Source organism: Herpailurus yagouaroundi, unplaced genomic scaffold (assembly GCF_014898765.1).
Source record: "Herpailurus yagouaroundi ecotype Mexico unplaced genomic scaffold, PumYag 182, whole genome shotgun sequence".
Taxonomy (NCBI): Eukaryota; Metazoa; Chordata; class Mammalia; order Carnivora; family Felidae; genus Herpailurus; species Herpailurus yagouaroundi.
Window position 1 is genome coordinate 48,645,954 of NW_024412413.1, and position 21,189 is coordinate 48,667,142.

General features: G+C 41.9%; 1 protein-coding gene, 1 long non-coding RNA gene and 1 pseudogene across 6 annotated transcripts in view; 2 read left to right on the forward strand and 1 right to left on the reverse strand.

The window, feature by feature from the left end:
* Positions 1-1,480: 1,480 nt before the first annotated feature.
* LOC121041074 (uncharacterized) lies at positions 1,481-16,862 on the reverse strand. The gene is made up of 3 exons (XR_005795557.1): positions 16,485-16,862; positions 15,833-15,925; positions 1,481-1,605 (listed from the first exon to the last, which is right to left on the reverse strand). It is a non-coding gene; the product is annotated as an uncharacterized LOC121041074 (long non-coding RNA).
* On the forward strand, positions 6,406-6,549 carry LOC121041151 (uncharacterized; annotated as a pseudogene).
* A 96-nt stretch (positions 16,863-16,958) lies between the features above and the next one.
* The window catches only part of CPM (carboxypeptidase M), an 86,479-nt gene continuing 82,248 nt past the window's right edge, over positions 16,959-21,189 (forward strand). Inside the window, exons 1-2 of one of the 5 annotated variants that reach the window (XM_040491469.1) lie at positions 16,959-17,055; positions 17,415-17,577. In XM_040491469.1, coding sequence (XP_040347403.1) covers positions 17,418-17,577 — 160 coding nt within the window. In that variant the 5' untranslated portion in view covers positions 16,959-17,055; positions 17,415-17,417. Of the gene's footprint in view, positions 17,074-17,216; positions 17,253-17,414; positions 17,578-21,189 lie in introns of those variants that run through there. The other 4 variants (XM_040491467.1, XM_040491468.1, XM_040491466.1 and 1 more) reach the window with 4 other exon arrangements.

Below are 21,189 nucleotides of genomic sequence, written 5' to 3' on the forward strand. Positions count from 1 at the left end.
TTATGATTCTGAGTGTGAACAGGAGCCACTGGAGTGTGTTAAGCAAGGGGAATGACATGTTCTGCTTATATTTTTAAAACAGCCTTCTGACATTTGGGTTGTAACTGCCAGAGGGGAAGCAGGGAGGGCAATTAGGACAGAGGTGACGGTGACTTGGGTCAGGATGGCACCAGTAGACGTGTCAGCAGCAGAGTCAGGATAATTTGGAGAGAAGTCAACAGAATTTACTGATGTATTGCATATGGCAGCGAGGAAAGGAAAGAGAGGAGTCAAGGATAATTCCTAGGTTTAAGTTTGAGTAACTGAATGTATCATAGTCATTTTCTGAGGTGGAAAAGCTGGGAAGGGGTAGTTTGGTAAAACAGGTGGGAAGGGGGAAATCAAGAGTCAGATCTTTAAAAAAAAGGTTGAGTTCAAGATGCCTATTAGACATGCGAGTAGAATTGCCAAGTGAGCATTTACACATGTAAGTCTGGAGCACAGAGGAGAGGTCAGGGATAAAAATTTAAATTTCGGGGTCAGTGGCATATAGATGGAAGTTTAAGCCATGGGGCTGGATGAGATTGTCTAGAGAGAGGGTAAACAGAGAAGATGAGGAGTCAAGAACGCCACCACTTAGAGGATAAGAAGAGAAGTCAGCAAAGAAGCCACTGAGATTGAGAAGTGGCCATTGGAGGTCTTTGGCAACCTTGACAGAGCAGTTTCAGAGTGATAGGAACAGAGTGAGGAGACTGAAGAAATATATATGCCATACCCTTCAAGTTTGGGCAACACCCCTAAAGCTGTGCTGGCTAGGAGCATATAATGTTCTTAAAGTTTGTTTTGTTTTGTTTTGTTTTTCTAAACTATGTGGCACACGTAAAATATGCAACCAAAAAATGCTGTGAAGTTTTCATTGCCACCTACATAGCCCATAAATCTTGCAATGCCCTGAAAGAACTCCTAAATAACCAGCATTAATAATTTTATAGGGTAGTTCTCCAAGACATCATGAAGGAATAGCTAATAAAAGCAATTGTAAAAAGGCTAACAAAAATAGAAAACATGACTGGGAATAACCTATGCCTGATAAATTTCTCTGTTGTAATACTAACAAAACTACCATGTAAACACATGGGATTGACTTCTATGGTTAAGGCATTCATATTATAACTAATCCCACAACAAGCAAAATATTTGTGTGGGGTTCTGACAGACTTATTTCACTAGTCACAAAGTGACATTTAATTCAACAACTGTTTTTGTTGAGCAGATGGTAAAGGGAAGGGGCTGTGATCACTGCTGACAGAGACACAAGGATGCGTCATAAGCAGGTCTTGCCTTGAAAAAGCTAGCAAGAACTCTCCTGTCCCCAGGCTGCCACTACAATGGGGGCAGGCACTGAGTCTATCTGGATTGCTATTATAACTCAACACCTAGACATAGAAGGCACTTGTTTTAGTCTTTTCAGGCTGTGATAACAAAATACCAAAATACCGGCTCACTTATAAACAGAAGTTTTTTCACAGTTCTGGAGAATGAGAAGTTCAGAATCACTGAGCTGGCAGATTTGGTGTTTGGTGAGAGCTTCCCGCTTCATAGACAGCTGTCTTGGGCTTGCTGTATCTGCAAATGGCCAAAGGGGGTAGGGAGGTTTGTGGGGTCTCTATTATAAGAGCATTAACCACATTCATGAGGGCTCCACTCTCATGACCTAAGTACTTCCCAAAGACCCCGTCTCTTAATATCCTCACCTTCTAAGGGGCCCACCCAGGAGCTCCCAGTAATTTATTTTTGCTTTTTTTCCTTTGCCTGAGAAGACCTATCTAGAAAAATGTTGCTGCAGCCAATGTCAGAGAAATTACTACCCATGCTCTCTTCTAGGACTTTTATGGTTTCAGGTCTCACATTTGTATCCTTAACCCATTTTGAGTTTCTGCGAGATTTTTGACCACATAAGGAGATCCTTTAAAGAGAAAAGAGGGGCACCTGGGTGGCTCAGTCAGTTAAGCGTCTGCCTTCAGCTCAGGTCATGAGCTCACCATTCTTGTGTTCCAGCCCTGCATCGGGCTCTCTGCTGTCTGGGTAGAGCCTGCTTAAGATCCTCTGTCTGCCTCTCTCACTGCCCTTCCCCCGCTCATGTGCATGTGTGTGTGTGGTCTCTCACTCTCAAAAATAAATAAAAACTTGCAAAAACCTGTAAACAAAATAATAAAGGGAAAAGAGAAAGGATATATATGCTGAAGAAGGCTCTTAATTGCCCAATCACATGAAGCATACTGCCTTGAGTTCTTATCTAACATTAAGCCAAATATTCTGTAGGGACAATGTGTATCAATGTCCTGGGCTGGGTCCCACAGTGACAACTTGCAGAGAAAGCTGTTTTCTATGAACTAGCACCTACCTCCTCTGCCTGACCTTATCTTCTTGAGAAGTGGCAGTTTGGGTTAGGTCACCTGTAAATGTTGGATGAAGATGATCAACCATCCACCTTCAACAATCATGCAAATAGACTAGGATATAACACAGGGAGCAGAGCTGAAGCCTCGTTTTCTTGTGACCCATCTGTAAGCACAGAGGTGGACACGGGTAGCCACAAATGGTTTGCCTTCCTACCTACTTTGATGGGGAAACTGAGGCCGGCATCAAGGACACCTGCAGAATTAATTGACAAAATGGAACCTCTGTGGAATCTGTCCTGTCAGATTCCTCCTCCCAACCATTCAGAGACGGCAAAGCCCTTGGGAGGTGTGAAAAGACTATAAATAGGACAAACTAAGGAAAGAGCCATCTCTCTCTTTCTCTCTCTTCTCCCTCTCTTCAGCTGGTGTCTCAGAAATGTCCCAGGTGTGTGTTCGGAAGAGGGGAGAGAAATGGAACCAGTTTCATGGGTGTGGGACCTGCACAGTCACTAGGGGCTCTTGCTTTCCCCATCTTGAAGTTCTTACCAATCTGTGAACAAGGAACCTCACGTCTTCATTTTGCAGTGGGTCCCCCAAATTCTGTTCAGTCCCAGAGGTGGGAGCTGGTAAAAACTAGCTTGGAGGGCAAAGCAAGCTCAGGCCTGACTCCCACCTGGGCCTTACCCTGGTGCTGGTTGACCAGCTTTTGGTCAAGTTCTTTCTCCTCCCAAGTACATCTAATGTTAGACGAGAGGGACCTTGGACTCACTTGGACTCCACTGATGTGGATCTGAGGGAACAGAAGGTAACAGTTCTCTTCAACTGTGACATTTCTTTTTCTTTTTCTTTTTTTTTTTTTTAATTTTTAAGAGAGAGACAGAGAGTGCGAGTGAGGGAGGGGTGGAGAGAGAAGGAGACACAGAATCTGAAGCAGGCTACAGGCTTTGAGCTGTCAGCACAGAACCCAAGGCAGGGCTCGAACCCACGGACCAGAAGATCATGACCTGAGCCAAAGTCGGATGCTTAACTGACCCACCTACCCAGGCACCCCAAGTGATTTTCATTTATAATCTCACAACAATTCTAGAAAGAAAGGATTAGTGTTCTCAGTTAACAGATGGGAAAAGGAGGCTCAGAGAGTTTGATTAAGTTTCCTAAGGTCACACAGTTGGAAGTGGTTCCATCAGGTTGTCAGACCTTAAAGTCTAGTTCACAGAAGTAGAACCACCGGAAGTGATAGTGAGGGACTTGTTTTAAGAATTAGACCTTGATCGTGCTCTCTCTCTCTCTCTCTCAAAAATAAATAATAAACATTAAAAAAATTGTTTTAAAGAATTAGACCTTGAAAGAGTAATTGTTGGAGCTCATTAAATGGTCTATGTAATGCTATGGCTTCTGCATCTGGTGCTGGGCCTGCAGTCTGCTGGGCAGATAGTCGGGGAAGAAAGTGGGAGAAAGCAAGGACAGCCTGGAGCCCTGCGGGGACCAGCTGGAACCCACACTAGTATCTGCCTGCCTCCAAACCTCCAACATCCATGTGAGGATGATTTCTAGGAGCAGTAGGCACCTTTTTCTGGGGTAAACACACCACACCTGGCCCTGGGGTCACAGAGGCTGAAGGCAGAGATCCGGGAGGATCTCAGGAGCTGAGGGCCCAGCTACTGCCAACCCCAACCCGGTGAGTCAGCAGGGGAAGCCACCATGTGCCTGGGTTGCTACTTGGGGGCTGGTACGCTGCCCTGACCCATACAAATCTGCATTCACTCCCTCTCCTGGTTGCTTTACTGTCCACTCCTGAAACTCAATATTTACAACATGAATATAGTACATAACATTGTGTGGTATCTTAATGCCCTCAGTGATTACTTCCATGCCAACCGCATTCTATAATTCTGGAGTGGAGAGGGGGGAGGGGCTTTGCCTAGGTCAGCTGCCTGATCTCATGCCTAGTTATGATAGGACTTCCCGAAAACTGTACTTGGGAGTGGCTGTCCCGGCTGCATTGGCTCTCCCAAAGCAGTGTTCCAAGCTTGCCACTCTCCCTGAATCGCCACGTGCTCACCAACCAGGAACCTATCCAAACCCCATACTTTTGGGGTTTTACACATTCATTACTTTGTACGTTCATGGTTGATTGAATCACTGCTCATTGGTTATTGATTCAACCTCCAAGCCCCCTCTCTGTTCTTCCAACCAAGGGGGTGGGGACTGAAAGTTCCAACCCTCTAATCTCGTGTTTGGTTCTCCCGGCAACCAGCCCCTTCTTTAGGTGTAGTCCCCAAATCACTTCATTAACATAACAAGAGACACCTTTAAACTCTCACCACTTAGGAATTTCCAAACGTTTTAGGAGCTCTGGGCCCCGCTGGGGGCTTATCAATAAAAGCACACAAAGAAACAACTATAGCAAGAAGACATTTTGACTATAAATACCAAGAGTTTGTGAGGACTGAGAGAGTGTTTGTTCTGGGCGAGGTGACACTTTTCTGATCTAAATCACTCTCCTGGAGACCTTGAGGCAATTAGCTACTACCTGGTAAAAGCTACTCTTCTAACAGTGTCGAAAGCTGTGCTGTGGCCTGAGTACCAACTCGTATAAAAGTACACCTCAGCTCCATTTAGGGGCGCCTGGTGGCTCAGTCAGTTAAGCGTCCGACTTTGGGTTAGGTCATGATCTCACGGTCCATGGATTCGAGCCCCCCCTCATTGGGCTCTGTGCTGACAGCTCAGAGCCTGGAGCCTGCTTTGAATTGTCTCCCTCTCTCCGCCCCTCCCCTGCTTGCACTCGCGCTCTCTCTTTTTCTCTCTCTCAAAAGTAAACATTTAAAGAACTTTTTTAGAAAAAGTATACCTCAACTACATGTGGACTTTATTCCCTTCTTCTCCCCTTGCCTGGACTTATGTGATTAATCTGTAACTGGTTCGGGGTATGTTGTGTCTTTGTTAGTTTGTTAAGACACATTATCCTGTATGCTACAGGTTGTGAAATTCCCACAGCAAACCTGTATTCATTGCTGACAAAGACAAACTCAGTCTCTGAGCATAATTTGCTTCCCAGAACAAAACAGCTACCATTATGTCACTATTGTTTCTGATGTGTGTGAAGAAATGTAATAAAAATTACATGAGCATGTAAAATAAAGCATACAATTGTCTCTGCCTGGATCTTCCATTTCTCCTTCAGGTTTCAACTTACACAGACACACCTTCAAGAAGCCTTCTCTGACCTGCACTCAGGCCCACCCCAACCCAATTAGCACCTTCTGTTAGTCTGTGTCACAACATCCTGTAATTTCCTGGTTTGCAATGCATATCAAAAGAGTCATTGAGTGGTTGTTTATCACTGAGTCTTCCCCAATAGAATATGCACTCTATTAAAGTGAAGGCTGTTTCTCCTTTCCACCATGGCATTTCCAGTGCTTAGCATATTGCTAAATGTTCAATCAATTAATTACTGACACACTGAATGAATCAATTAATCACGAGAAGACAGGAGGGTTGTTTTGAAGGTTGTCTAACTATATTTATAATTTGATTTTGTGGAGTCCATTGTTGAGTGGACAAGATTTAGGCTGTTTTCAAAAGAAACACCGAAAAGTAAAGGATTAGATGGTGGTGTCTAAATATGGTGTCTCTTCTGATGAGGCCCCTAAATGTGGGGTGGAAGCTGGTGTTGGGTGGTGAAAAGAATTCTTCTGAGGGAGAACAAAGGGGCTAGAAGTTTACTGAATACACCTCAAGGGAGCAGCGGGCAGGACTCAAGAGAGGCTGTCTGCTATAAGGCAGTGGGTGGGGGCTGTTTTTAAAGGGGGAGGGTGAGGAAGTGTGGCGATGTACAGAATTTTCCCTTTTTTTGTTAACTGTGCCTGGTTATAAATAGCCCATTTGTTAGTTGGGCCCTTGAGATATTTTGAGGTGGGTTGCCTGAAGGGCCTGTGTTCAGCCAAGGGGTTGGGGTCACTTTGGGCTCTTCTGCCTTGATCAAATTTCCCTTGCTCAAGCCTATTGTCTAAAAGTGGCCTCTATCGCCTCTTGGCCTTTTGGCTAAGATCAAATGTAGTATCTGTTCTTATCAGTTTAAAAGAGGCCACTACATAGATGAAACTCACAAGTTTCAACTATATTCAAATAGTCTCTTCTTTGTCATTCTAGTATATATACATCTTTTTTTTTTCCTTTCTTTCTCCTCACCCCCACCCCATTTCTTTTCATGGCAGGTATGGGATATTAACAAAGTTGGGGGGGGGTTGTTTCTCAAATATACAGGTATTTTATTTTATTTTATTCTATTTTATTTTAATTTTTAAGCTTATTTATTTAGAGAGAAAGAGCAGGGGAGAGGCAGAGAGAGAGAGGGGGAGAGAAAGGATCCCAAGCAGGCAGCTCTGTCAGCACAGAGCCCAACGCGGGCCTCGAACCCATAAACCATGAGATCATGACCTGAGCCGAAGTCAGGAGTCAGACACTTAACCGACTGAGCCACTCAAGTGCCCCGCAAATATACAGGTTTAAAAAAAAATAGTTAAAATATAGCTATTTCTTAACATTTCATACAAGTAGAGAAGTCAGAATTCAGTGATTACATTGTTTCCTGAGAGATAAGAGTACATTTATCATCTGCCCTTATATCAGATGGTTTGATACCTAAACAATCTAATGGCCAATTAAATGCTAAATGTTACCATCTTGGCTTTGGAAATTTGCCTTATATTAAACCCGGGAAGCTTTCTCTCAAATCTATCATATACATGGAGTATAGCAGGAAAAGTGAGTACCACTTTTATATTCAAAGACCATGCTTTTAAGAGAAAATGTCACTGTCCGGACAACTGCTCCCAGACAGTAAATTATCACAATTGATAAAGATCTATTCCACTGTTGGCAGTATGTTGGAAGAAGCTGGTATGTAGAAATAAAAGAGAAACAGAAACATATACTAGGCCTTGTGTTCCTTCCTGTTTTGGTCATTTTCACCAGGTGGTAATAATAATGACAGCAGTTTTAGTTTGGGGCTTATAAATCATTTACAATATGCCACTGTTGGTTATAAGCACTTAGCTTATAGTAACTCATTTAATATATGCAACCCTGTGAATTCCCTATAACCCTGTAAGATCAATACCATGATTAGCCTCATCTTATAGATAAGGATGTGAAAACAGAAGTTAAGTAACATGCTCAAGGCCACATAGCAAGTGATAAAGGTAGGGTTTAAATATGAGCAGTCTGGCTCCACAGACATAGCTTTTAGTAATTTACTATGTTGCTTATTATGTATAATATATTGATATTATATCCTTTCTAGAGTAACATTTATAAATCAGCAAGCATGTAGTAAGCATGCCATGGAGGAAACAAAAAAATATAACATGATTCTTCACTCACTCCAGAGGTATCTTTCTGAATTAAATTAAATTTCATACTTGTCTAGATTTTTCCTGACAGTGGTTCTCAAGTGGTATGATAGGACATACTGGAGTGTTGGATCAAACTTTGATCTGATTAAAGTGTAATTCTGCTTCACTGTCAGTAGATATAGAAAATGTTGAGCAAGGAAGGTCATGCTATGTAGTGTAGAATGTGGCCAAAACCACCAAGAAGAAGATGTAAGTAAGAGTCAGAAAGTAATATCAAATTGGCTCCCAAGAAAGATCACAGGTTTCTGAGAACACATGATGCTCTCTACTGGAGAATTTTGGCTCTTACAGAATGTAAGCTACATGAGGGCAAGGATTTGGCCTGTCTTGTTCACAGTTGTAATCCCTAGGCAATGTCCCAGTGCCTAGCACAGAGTAAGCAATAAATATTTCATAAAGGAATGAATGGATGAAAGAAAGAAACCAAGAGAGTGGGGCAGAGCTGCAAATGGGCTTACTCCCACAGTGATACATGAAAAAATGTGATAATGGCAGATGCCTTTACATTACAGTCATGCTATATAGTGTCATACTCTTCCAGGAACTATGCTGTGCTTTTTAGTGATTTTAATAGTATTTTTCAATCCTTTCATTTCCGTTTTTTTTTTAATGTTTATTTATTTATTCTGAGAGGAAACATGCATTAAGTGGGGGAAGAGCAGAGAGAGAGGGAGAGAGAGAATCCCAAGCAGGCTTCATGCTGTCAGCACAGAGCATAATGCGGGGCTTGATTTCACAAACCGCGAGATCATGACCTGAGCCGAAACCAAGAGTTGGGTGCTTAATCAACTCAGCCACCCAGGTGCCCCCAATCCTTTTATTTCTTTCTGTATGCCATCAAGAATTCTAGGATTTAGAATTTTATCATAAATTCTTTATGAATCTCCGAAAGGAATGCTAACATATTTATAGTTGCACATCCAAGATAAAAGAACTACTTTGCTTGGATTTTGATGGATACTATAGATAGTATCTTATAAAGATAGCTATATACATAGCATAGAGAAAACACAATCACCATTCCTACAGAAATGCTTATTAACAAGACATGCAATTCTAAAAAAAAGGGGGGGAACAAAACAAAAATATGTACAACACAGACTATAGAATTCTTGTTTGAAACAGGATGCTTGAGTTAAGCTGTGTTCTTTAAATTTCTGGGTCCCACTGTTTAGATATCACTCCTTGCTAGTCTAGAGGAAGGATCAAATCTTGGACTTTAATGGAAACCATCTAGCTTTTCACTAACAACTTCCATACCCTTGGCTAAAAATAATAATCTTTTAATTCTACTTTCAATCATAATGTCATTTCTTCTTTTGTGTTTATCAAGTACTAACAAATCCAATTTTGGTGGAGAGATAGATCTGATTCGGGGGAGCTACTTTGCAAGAGGTAGGTGTAGTGTGGAGAGGTACCAGAAGAGTCAGACTTCATATAAATACCCAATCCTTCTTAGATATATTGGTAGCAGCAGGCAGTGGAAAGAATCAGTGAGTAACATTAGTATATCATTTTGCATGAGAAGTTTCAAGAAAACTTGTCTTTTTGAAGGCAATTTTTAGAGCAGCTTTCAGTTTACGATAGAAATGAAAAGGAGGTACAGAGATTTCCCATATACAGGTAACCCCTGCTTTTCAAAAATTTGTATCATACCACTTTGCTTTTACAAAAGCCTTACATTAGTATCTGTTTCCAATTTTTACTTTTTCAGAAAAAGGTGAAAAGTAAAATTGGCCTTCAGTGTTTGCTTCGCAGCAAGCCATTATAGAGACAGTGTGCACCTCAAGCAGCAAGAGTGACCCCACCAAACTCACTACATTCAGCATCTCTGCATCAAGGCTCCGTAGCTTTAAACTGTGTCTGTGAGCATCTATGCTTTATCTTGATTTATTTTGTGCATCCAGTAACAATATGTGTCCTAAGATATCAGAAAAGAGAGGTTATCTTTTGGGACTGAGAATGCTAAAAAAATCTTCCCCTTAAGTTAACGGTAATTGTGTCTTGGCTTTATGCCATTTAGACTTATGGAAGTTCTCTTAAGGAATCCGTACTCCCTACCCCTTCGTATGCATAGCCTCTCGCATTATTAGCATCACTCACTAAAATGGGACATTTTTCATCAACGCTGAACCCATGTTGACCCATCATAATCACCCCAAGCCCATAGTTTATCTTAGGGTTCACTTATGTTGTTGTACGTTCTGTGACTATGGACAAATGTATAATGACATATATCTATCACCATCACTGCCCTAAAAATCCTCTGTGCTCTGCCCATTCACAACCTTCCCATCTGGGCAACTACTGATCTTTGTATTGTCCCCATAGTTTTGCCTTTTCCAGAATGTCATACAGTTGGACTCATATAGTATGTAGTCTTTTCAGATTGGCTTCTTTTTCTTACTAATATGCACTTAAGGTTCATCCATATCTTATCATGGTTTAATACCTCATCTCTTTTTAGCAGTGTATATCATTCCATTGGTGGATTGTACCACCATCTATTTATCCATTCATTACTGAAGGACGTCTCAGTTGTTGTCAAGTTCGGCAATTATGATCAAAACTTTTATAAACATCCTAGGGCAGGTTTTTGCGTGGACATAAATTCTTATCTCATTTGGGTAAGTATCAAGGAGCAGGATTGCTGGATTGTATGGTAAGAATTTGTTTTGTTTTGTAGGAAACCGCCAAACTGTCTTCCAAAGTGGCTCTACCATTTTGCATTTCCATCAGCAGTTCCTGTTGTTCCACAGCATTTGGTGTTTCACCAGCATTTGGTGTTTCAGAGTTTCAGATGTTGGCTATTCTGATAGGTGTATAGTGGTATCTTATTGTTATTTTCATTTTCATTTCCCTGATGACATATGATGGGGGAGCATCTTTTCATACACCTATTTGCCATCTGTAGATCTTTGGAGAAGTGTCTCTTGAGGTCTTTGGCCCATTTTTCAATTGGTCCATTTTCTTATTTTTGAGTTTTAGGAGTTCTTTGTATGTTTTAGGTAACAGTCCTTTATTGGATGTGTATTTGCAAATAATTTCTTTCAACCCGTGGCTTGTCTTCTAGTTCTCTTGATATTGTCTTTTTGCCAAATAAAAGTTTTTCGTTTTAATTAAGTCCACCTTTTCTTTTTTCTTTCTTTCTTTCTTTTTTTTTTTTTTTTTTTTTCATGATTCCTGTCTTTGGTGTTGTATCTCAAAAGGTATCACCACACCTAAGATCATCTAGGCTTTCTTCTATGTTCTCTTCTAGGAGCTTTATAGCCTTGTAAGTGTTACATTTAGGTTTATGACCCATTTTGAATGAATTTTTGTAAAGGGTATAAGGTGTCCAGATCCATGTTTTTTAAAGACAGTTTTATATCTCCTTCCCAATTGTATGCCTTTGCTTTTTTTTTTTTTTCCCTCCTCATTGCATTAGCAAGGACTTCTAGTATAATGTTGGAAATGAGTAGTGGGAGGGGATATCCTTGCCTTGTTCCTCATCTTAGTAAAAACTCTTTGAGTTTCTCACCATTGAGAATGATGTGTTATAGGCTTTTTTGTAGATAGTCTTTATCAAGTTGAGAAAGTTTCCCTCTATTCCTAGTTTACTGAAACTTTTTATCATGGATGGGTGTTGGATTTTGTCAAATGGTTTTTCTGCATCTATTGATATGATCATGTGATTTTTCTTTTTTTAGTCCCTTGATGTGATGGATTACATTAATCGATTTTTGAATGTTCAACTAGGCTTGCCTAACAAGGATAAATCCTATTGATCATGACGTATAATTCTTTTCATACTTCTTTGGATTTGATCTAATAATATTTTGTTGAGTATTTCTGCATCTATATTCATGAAAGAGATTGACCTATAGTGTTCTTTCAATGTCTTTAACCTCATAGAATGAGTTAGGAAGTGTTCCCTCCGCTTCTATCCTTTGAAAGAGTTTGTAGAGAATTGGTATAATTTCTTTAAATGTTTGGTAGAATTCATGGCTAAACCCACTTGGGCCCACTTACTATTTCGGAAGGTTATTAATTATCAATTTGATTTCTTTAATAGACACAAGCTAAAAATTGTCTTTAAAAAAAGAAATTAAGGTATTAGCTTGTAGAAAATTAGTAAGATTATAATAATTTCTGTTTTGTAAAGAAGACAGCACCAAAGGTTATAGGTTATTGTACTATATGACATTAATCAGATTTATATTTAATTTAGCAGTAATTTAGAATGACTTCAGTATTTTTTTATACTGATGTATACACATTATTTCTCTTATCTTCTTTTAAGTGTATTTATTTTGAGAGAGAGGAGAGAAGGAGTGGAGGAGGGGCAGAGAGCGCGAATCCCAAGCAAGCCCCCTCTGCAAGCGTGGAGCCCAATGCTGGGCCTGATCCCAGGAACCATGAGATCATGGTGTGAGCCAAAATCAAGAGTCAGACGCTTAACCAACGGAGCCACTCAGATGTCCTTCTCTTACCTTTCTTTAAATCAGCTTCGTTTACTGCTGGTTTTCTCAATAGTGAGTTAAAAACTTGACTTGTGTCTAACTGTATTTGTATGAGAATTATTTTTTAACATTTTGAAATTATACTTTTGGCATTATCTAGGAATACAACTTGGCCGCATATTTACACATCTTAAAAAAGTACATGCTCTTTTACCTAGCAATTGCTTATCTAAGTATTGACCCTAAGAAGATAAGGATGTGCTCAAAGATTTAGCTCTAAGAATGTTTTTGAGTGTGCTTTATATTATAGTGAAATAGAAACAACTATGCAACATTAGAGGACTGCTTGATACCTAAGTTTATTTTAAGAATGGTTTTTTTCTGGGTAAGTGGAACTGGTAGGTTTCAAAACTTTCTTTTATGTTGTTCGTATTTTCTTATGAAACTTTTGAAAGAAGAAAAAAAGAAAGCTTAAAGATCACAAAGTCTAGTTACACTTCTCTTCTCATTCTTGTTGACCTCAGTTGAGGTATTTAGCCCCTAGCTATAGTTTTTCTGTTCCAATTCCTGCCACTAGCCCAGGGGACTTCAGTGTCTTTGAACAACACTGATCTACCATCCCTGCTTTTCAATTCCTTCATATCCCATTTCCAGTGCCTTCTTCAGTTCTGTAATTTAGTCCAAAGAAATCTTTTTTTTAAAAATATTTTTAAATGTTTATTTATTTTTGAAAGAGAGAGACAGAGTGTAAGCAGGGGAGGGGCAGAGAGAAGAGGGAAACACAGTATCCCAAGCAGGCTCCAGGCTCCTAGCTGGGGCTCCAACCGTCAAACCATGTGTGAGATCATGACCTGAGCGAAAGTTGGATGCTTAACCGACTGAGCCACCTAGGTGCCCACAGTCCAAAGAAATGTTAGGTACTGTGTTCATTCAGAACTGTTCACCTCTGATGTTCCTGTGTTTCTCGCTCTGGTCTGCTTTTAGATAAAAATGTCTTGTTTTTCTGATTAAAAGAAGTAACACATGTTTGCTAGAAAATTCTTTCAGAAAACACAAAGATTCAAAAGAGAGAATCAAAACACTGCAATCCAGGGCATACCACACAGCATTTTTGTAACCTTTTCAACTTTTTGTTAGGAATAGTTTTTTTGTTCATTTTCTGAGATGGGATCTTACTATACATTTTGCTCTTATAATCTGATTTTTGCCACTCAGTGATTTGTCTTTCCATGCCAATAAACACAGATCTACATCACCATTATTATGGCTGAAAAATAATTTATATTATGACTATAATATTCTTTATCTAGGCCAGGGTGTCACAACCTCAGCACTATTGACATTTGGGCCAGATAATTTATTGAAGGTGTTGTACCGTGCATCGTAGGATGTTTTATAGCATCCCTGCCCTCTACTCGCTAGATGCCGGTAGGACTAGCCCCCGAGTCATGATGGTCAAAGATGTTTCCAGCTATTGCCAAATGCCTTCTGTGGGCAATATTGCTGCAGTTGAGAACCACTAATATAATCAATCTGCTATGATTTGACATTTACATTTATCTACTTTTTCATAATTAAAAACAGTGGTGCTAATAAAGATCCTAACATATATAAACTCAGCACTTCTTCGAATTACCTGTATAGCTTAAATTCCTAGAAAGGAAGAACATACTTTTTTTTTTAGTTTATTTATTTTTTACTTTTTTAAAATATATATTTTTTACTCTTTATTTTTGAGAGAGAGAGAGAGAGGGAGAGAGAGAGAGAGAGAGCTCAAGCAGAAGAGAGGCAGAGAGAGAGGGAGACACAGAATCTGAAGCAGACTCCAGGCTGTCAGCACAGAGCCTGACGCAGGGCTCGAACTCACGAACCGCGAGATCATGACCCGAGTCGAGGTGGGACACTCAACCCATTGAGCCACCTAGGCGCCCCTATTTTTTTATGTTTTAGACAGAGGGAGAGAGCAAGTACACAAGCAGGGGAGGGGAAGAGAGAGGGAAAGAGAGATTCCCAATCAGGTTCTGTGCTGTCAGCACAGAGCCCAACATGGGGCTCGAACTCACTAACTGGGAACTCAGGACTTGTGCCGAAATCGAGAGTCAGACACCTAACCGACTGAGCCACCTAGGCACCCCAGGAATAACATATTTTAATATTGATGTCTATTGCCAGATAGTCCTCCAGAAATGTTGTATCAATTTATAGTACCATTTAAACAGCAAAAATGACATTTCCTCAGATTTTGTCCAAGAACTATTAATCTTTTAACTCTTTGTTAGTGATGGGACACCTGGGGGCTCAGTCAGTTAAGCAGGCGACTCTTGATTTATGCTCAGGTCATGAACTCACGGTTGTGAGTTCAAGCCCTGCATCAGGCTTTGTGCTCACAGCACAGAGCCTGCTTCAGATCCTCTGCCTCCCTCTTTCTTCCCCTACCCCGCTCACACTCTCTCTCTCCCTCTCTCTTTCTCAAAAATAAATAAACATTAAATCTCTCTTAGTGAAAAGTAAAACATAATACTACTTTGCCCTTTTAATTTGTAAATTATTTGATTTGCTAAGCAGGTTAGTAACTTTCACTATGTTTATTGGCCATTTGTATTACTGCTTTTGAGAGCTGCAAATTAAATGTCTTTTGTCCACTCTTGATTTTGTAAGAGCTAGTAATTATTTCTTCCAGTTTGTAATTTTTCTGATTACATTATGTGAGTTTTCCTTTACAGGAAGTATACATTTTTTATGCCGTCAAATTATCAGTCTTTTTATTGTGGTTTTACTGTTAGTGATGTCATGCTTAGAAAGATCACCTCTGGGGGCACCTGGGTGGCTCAGTCAGTTGAGCGACCGATTCTTGATTTCGGCTCAGGTCTTGACCTTGTGGTTCCTGAGATCGAGCCCTCGGGGTGGAGGGGGCACTACGCTGACAGCACAGAGCCTGCTTGGGATTCTCTTCTCTCTCTGCCCCTCCTCCTGTTTCGTGAGTTGGAGACCCATATGGGGCTCCCCGCTGGCAGCTCAGAGCCCGCTTGGGATTCTCTCTCTCCCTCTCTCTCTCTCTGCCCCTCCCCTGCTCATGCTGTCTCTGTCTCTCTCAAAAATAAATAAACTTAAAAAAAAATCCACTCAAAACCCCAACAATGTTGTATTAAGATTTTCCAACTCTTAGAAATCTGGTTTCTTTTTTTTGTTTTTTGTTTGTTTTTTGAGAGAGGGAGAGAGGGAGGGAGATCACGCACTCAGACACATGCATGGGAGAGGGGCAAAGAGAATCCCAAGTAGGTTCCACTCCCAGTGACGAGCCAGAGGAGGGTTCCATCCCACAACTGTGAGATCATGACCTGAGCCAAAATCAAGAGTCAGGGGTTTAACAGACTGAGCCCCCCAGGTGCCCCAGAGTCTATTTAAAGACTTAAGAATCAAACTAGATTACTGAATAAACACCTCACAGTTCTTATAATGTGCCTGCCAACTTCAGTTAGGTAGGTATAAATATTATTTCCGTTTTACAGACCGGGAAACTAAGGCACAGTGGGTTGACAAAACCTCTGAGAGTCAGAGCAAGTGATTGAGACCCAAATTGTGCGCGGCTTACAGTCTTAGGTTTTGTGTGTCTCTGCCCTGCGGCCTGGGAATCACAGGAGGCCTCATTGTTCCTAAGAGCCCGATTCTACAATAGTATCTCTATCTGCAACAAAGAAGAGGCAGGCAAATCAATAGCGGTTTTCAGTTCCTGACCGCATATTTGATTCACTCAAGGCACTTTTAGAAAATATCCTTTCCAGGGCCTTACCAAGAGAAATTCTGTCCAATTAGTCTTGAGTGGGGCACTACTATTTTTAATCTGTTAAAGAGGAACGTTATTCCCAACGCAGTGGTTTTCAAGCTTTTTGTATTCGCTGGACCCCTGACACCAATCTCCAATTACTTTCAAAGGTAATGTGTGGCAGGTGTGTGAGGTCTTTGCCCACACCACGAACCACCTGTCGGTTTTGGTGAACTCTTTATTATCCCTAGTGCAAATGTAGACCACCCTGTTCTTCCAGAGAGAAGCATTTTAGGAAGAGGGGGCTGAACTTGGCCTAGGGAGTAATGGTGAAGGGAGTGGTGGATTTACAAATAATGGTTTTGCTTCCTTCCACGTAATGTCCAGTTGTAAATTTCACGTAGTCAATCTCCTCCACCAAATAACTTGTCGGAAATTTTCTTGTGTACTCTACACTTGGCAGTCTAAAACTTGTACACACCTGCGTTCTTCTGTCTTCAATTCCCACGCGTCCCTAGTCCTCAGAGCATGGCTGGGGAGCCTGACACAGCTGGGAGCGCGGCCCCCTAGGGCTCACGCAATAGAGGCCGGTAAGAGCCACATGGAGCTCTGGCCACATCCCTTGGCTCCAGGTGGGCCACGGGCTCAGCTCTTAACGGCTGCAAACTCACAGCAGCAGGAGACAGCCAACCGCCCGCGGGCCCCGCGTTGGAGCCGTGGCCCAGAAGAGGACACGCTTCCAATCCAGGGCGCTGGTAAAACCTGGGACCGCGACAGGCGACTTGGCCGTCCGCCGCGCTCCTCCGCCCACCCGCACGTGCCGACGCAGCCCCGGAATCCCGAAGCGCGCCGGCCCGGGTTTGCCCAGGTGCGAAGGGCGCTGAGCCGCCGGGGCCGCGCCGCGCCGCTCGGCCCCGCCCAGGAGGGACCCGCGCGGCTCCTGAGTGGGCCGGCGGGAAGTCAGTCAGGCCTCGGGGGCGGGGCCCGGGTTGCGCCCGTCCCCCGGCCGGCTATAATGTCGGGCCCCGAGTGCCTGACGGCGGCGGGCGGAGGTGCGCGCCTGGGCAGGGGTGAGGTTCAGGGCGTGCGGAGCCCCGCGCAGCTGCCGCAGCTGCCGGCCGGCCGGCAGCTCCGGGAGGAGAGGGAGGAGAGGGAGAGAAGGAGAGGGAGGGGCGGGAGGCGGCGGCGGCGGCGGTGGGATGGAGGGCACTCGGGGCTGCCTGTGCTCGGTTTGCACCAACTCCCGAAGGTGCTGCTTCCAACTTTTACCTCTTTGGAAGCCGGGAGCCGTTGTGTCAGGAGACTTGACATTAGGCGTGCTGATCCGAGCTAGTGACGCCCACAACCTCTCCCCCTCACGCCCCCCCCCTTTTTATCTGTTCTCAGCTTTGTTATTTTTATTCATCTCTAGAAAATGGACTTCGCCCGCCTCTGGCTGGGGCTGCTGCTGCCTTCGGTAGCTGCGCTGGATTTCGGCTACCACCACCAGAAGGGGATGGAAGAGTTTTTGAAGAACGTGGCCCAAAACTACAGTTCTATCACTCGCTTACACAGTATTGGGAAATCTGTGAAAGGTAGGGTCCATCTCGTGCGCTTTCCCAAACTCCCGGTCCTCGCTTTCATTCATTAAGTCTGCCTTAGCTTCCTGTCCCCTTTCCCTGAAGCTGCTCAGGGGAGCTCCAAGCGGGTAGACCGGTGCCTTGCGTGTTGGTCGTTTTCTGCTTTTGTGTGTTGTGTTGTCTTGTGTTATTTTGTCCGCGCAATAGTAGGAAGACCTGAATTTTACTAAACGTCTCTGCTGTCATTCAGTGTCATTGCGTCCTACGCGTTAACGGCGTTCTTTTTACGCTCTTGCGCTGGTTGCTTGGGATGTGTATTTTTTTTTTTCTTGGTAGATAAACTTCTGTCAGGAAAGTCTCCGTTTAGCCATCGCGGCTTTCCCTTTTTGGTGGCATCTTTAAATATGATTTGGACTGTTAGTATCATTTTTTTTCCCGGTCTCTTTTAAGCTAAACTAATTTCTGTTGGTGAGATTTCTGTCATTCGTAATTAGCCCTGTGATTTAAAATGATGCAGAAATATCATTTCTACAAGTTTCTTTTAATGTTAAAGAGTAGGTGAGATTTGTGTCATGTGTAATTAGCCCAATGGCTTAAAGTTATGCAAAAAAAAAAAAAAAAAAGGCTCTGACACTGATCAGAGACTTTTAAAATTATCCATTTGAATAAAACGATTGCTGATTAATAAACGTTAGCAATGATTGGGACAGGCATTTTCACGTTTATCATTTAATTAATTTAGAAACTATATTAAATATAAATATATAACTACATATTAAACCTCATTTTTACAGACAGGGAATTTATTTAAAAAAATTTTTTTTCAACGTTTATTTATTTTTGCGACAGAGAGAGACAGAGCATGAACGGGGGAGGGGGAGGGACAGAGAGAGAGGGAGACACAGAATCGGAAACAGGCTCCAGGCTCTGAGCCATCAGCCCAGAGCCTGACGCGGGGTTCGAACTCACGGACCGCGAGATCGTGACCTGGCTGAAGTCGGACGCTTAACCGACTGCGCCACCCAGGCGCCCCCAGACAGGGAATTTAAATCAGAGATATTAAGTATGTTGCTCAAGATCACCAGGTGGTAGATTTTATAACCAGGATTGGCATTCAGATTGTTCTACTTAAAGGCTTAGATATTTTGGGGAGAAGGCAAATACTTTTAACAAACATTATTTCTTAATCTCCTTTTTATTTTGGTACCTCTAAAGAGATTACCTGAAAGTTTAATATTTATTTTTTTTTCAACGTTTATTTATTTTTGGGACAGAGACAGAGCATGAACGGGGGAGGGGCAGAGAGAGAGGGAGACACAGAATCGGAAACAACAGGCTCCAGGCTCTGAGCCATCAGCCCAGAGCCTGACGCGGGGCTCGAACTCACGGACCGCGAGATCGTGACCTGGCTGAAGTCGGACGCTTAACCGACTGCGCCACCCAGGTGCCCCGAAAGTTTAATATTTAAATAAAAAGTTTTGTCAAGTGTATGCAGTTTGGATCTCCACGCTTTAGAAGGTGTGTTGAAACTCTACCTAGATTTTAGCTCTGAGCTTTTGAGCCGAGGAGTGTCTTTTAATTACCATATTTTCAATCATTTAAAAAAAAAAGTCATGGTTTTTATATTAAAGACCTGGTATACAAATTTACTTATCCGCAATGCAAAATAAAAATCCTGGGTCATGTACGTAATGGTACCTTTGTTTTCAAACAACATTGCCAAAGAGTTGGTGCCAGGATTACTCTATATTGCTCTATCATCCAAAATTACAGAGGTTGGATGTGTGAGAAATCGTATCTTGAATCAGCATATGTACTCAGCCTTTTGAAATCCTTTTCCCTTAGGGCTAGAGAAAAGAGCAGTTTTAAAAGATCTAAGAATACTCATTATATTAATAAAGCAAATACAGAACCTAACTATCTTGAGTTATTGTTCAGTCATCATTTAAACCACAAGGTGATGAGGGTGTTAATTCTAACTACTAAGTGATTTGGCAGGTTTTTATGTTTTCGAGCACAAAGTGCTTTGAAGGAAAATTGGGGAATCTCCTTCTTAACGTGAACCAGCTCTTCTGATCATTTCACATGGTATCAGACCACAGTAACCGTGAAAGCCAGTAGGCTTAATTTTACTTTGTATGCACCCTTGTGGCTAAAGGACTGAGAAGTTATCATGTAAAAATAAAATCTGACACTAGTGTTCACATGTGTTGAACATAGTGTTGTGAATAGTAACTCAGATTAGGAAAAAGCTTGCAAGTGGTGGGTTACAACTCTACCCTGTATCGCTGCCTGTTATCATGAACGTTGAAAACCAGCGCTCCTTGGGGCGCCTGGGTGGTGCAGTCGGTTAAGCGTCCGACTTGAGCCAGGTCACGATCTCGCGGTCCGTGAGTTCGAGCCCCGCGTCAGGCTCTGGGCTGATGGCTCAGAGCCTGGAGCCTGTTTCCGATTCTGTGTCTCCCTCTCTCTCTGCCCCTCCCCCGTTCATGCTCTGTCTCTCTCTGTCCCAAAAATAAATAAACGTTGAAAAAAAAATTAAAAAAAAAAAAAAAAAAGAAAACCAGCGCTCCTTTCTTGGTACTCTTTTCACTAGACTAGGCAATCTTCCCAGCTGTCTGCCCTCTGGTGTAGGATAAGCTTTGCTTTGCAAACGGCATTTACAGTATGTGCTATTTATTTATTTAGAACATGGGCAGCCTACCTAGAAGAGAAAGTAGCATTCCTACCTGGTCAAATACGTTTTCAGTTTTTGTAAATGCACATCACATCTATTTTTGTTGTAATCATGGATTCTATTCTGCTTTTTTCCTCAATTCACATTATCTCATTCCATATTTGTATGAATTGACAAGGGCTACGGATGTAAATTGGTTATTCTATAGTATTTCATCCTCTTGGTTATGAGTTTTCTTAGTCCTGCACCTCTTTGGAGCTTCTGTGTAGTTTTTGATGATGTATCATAAACAATTATGCTCTAAAAGGATTGATGCCATGATGATTACCTTCCATTATAATTGGTGATTTTTTTTTCAATTTTTTATTTTGAAATGTTTGAAACCCACACAAAAGTTGAGCACACATCTACCCTTCACCCACATTCAGCCATAGTGGACTGACCATATTTCAATTGAGCTTTTGGAGGAAACCCCATTACCTAATGACCTAGTAAAATCTTAAGTGAAACAAGAGAAGCAACTCAAAACACTGACAACTGATTTGAGGAAAATTCGGAAAGGTACAATATTCACTGGTTTATTCATTCCTCCATTTAGTTAAGCCAACCTACTACCATCACCCCCTCCCCCCCTTTTTTTTCACTCCTAACCCCCTCTGTCTTAATATGATGCTGGCACATATTCAGTAATTTATGTTTGTTTAGTGAATTGAATGTTTGCTGAGTGGAAGTTGTCTGAAGCAAGCAAAGCTGTGTGCCACTCATGGCCTGCCATTAGGTAGCCCCTTTTAAAGGACAAATGTATTTATTGTGGATTTCCCCAATGAGCCTTTCCACACCCCCCAAAATTAGTTCTAGAATATTTCTGCCCTCTCTTTCTTTCTCTTTCTTTCTCTTTCTTTCTCTCTCTTTCTCTTTCTCTCTCTTTCTCTCTCTTTCTCTCTCTTTCT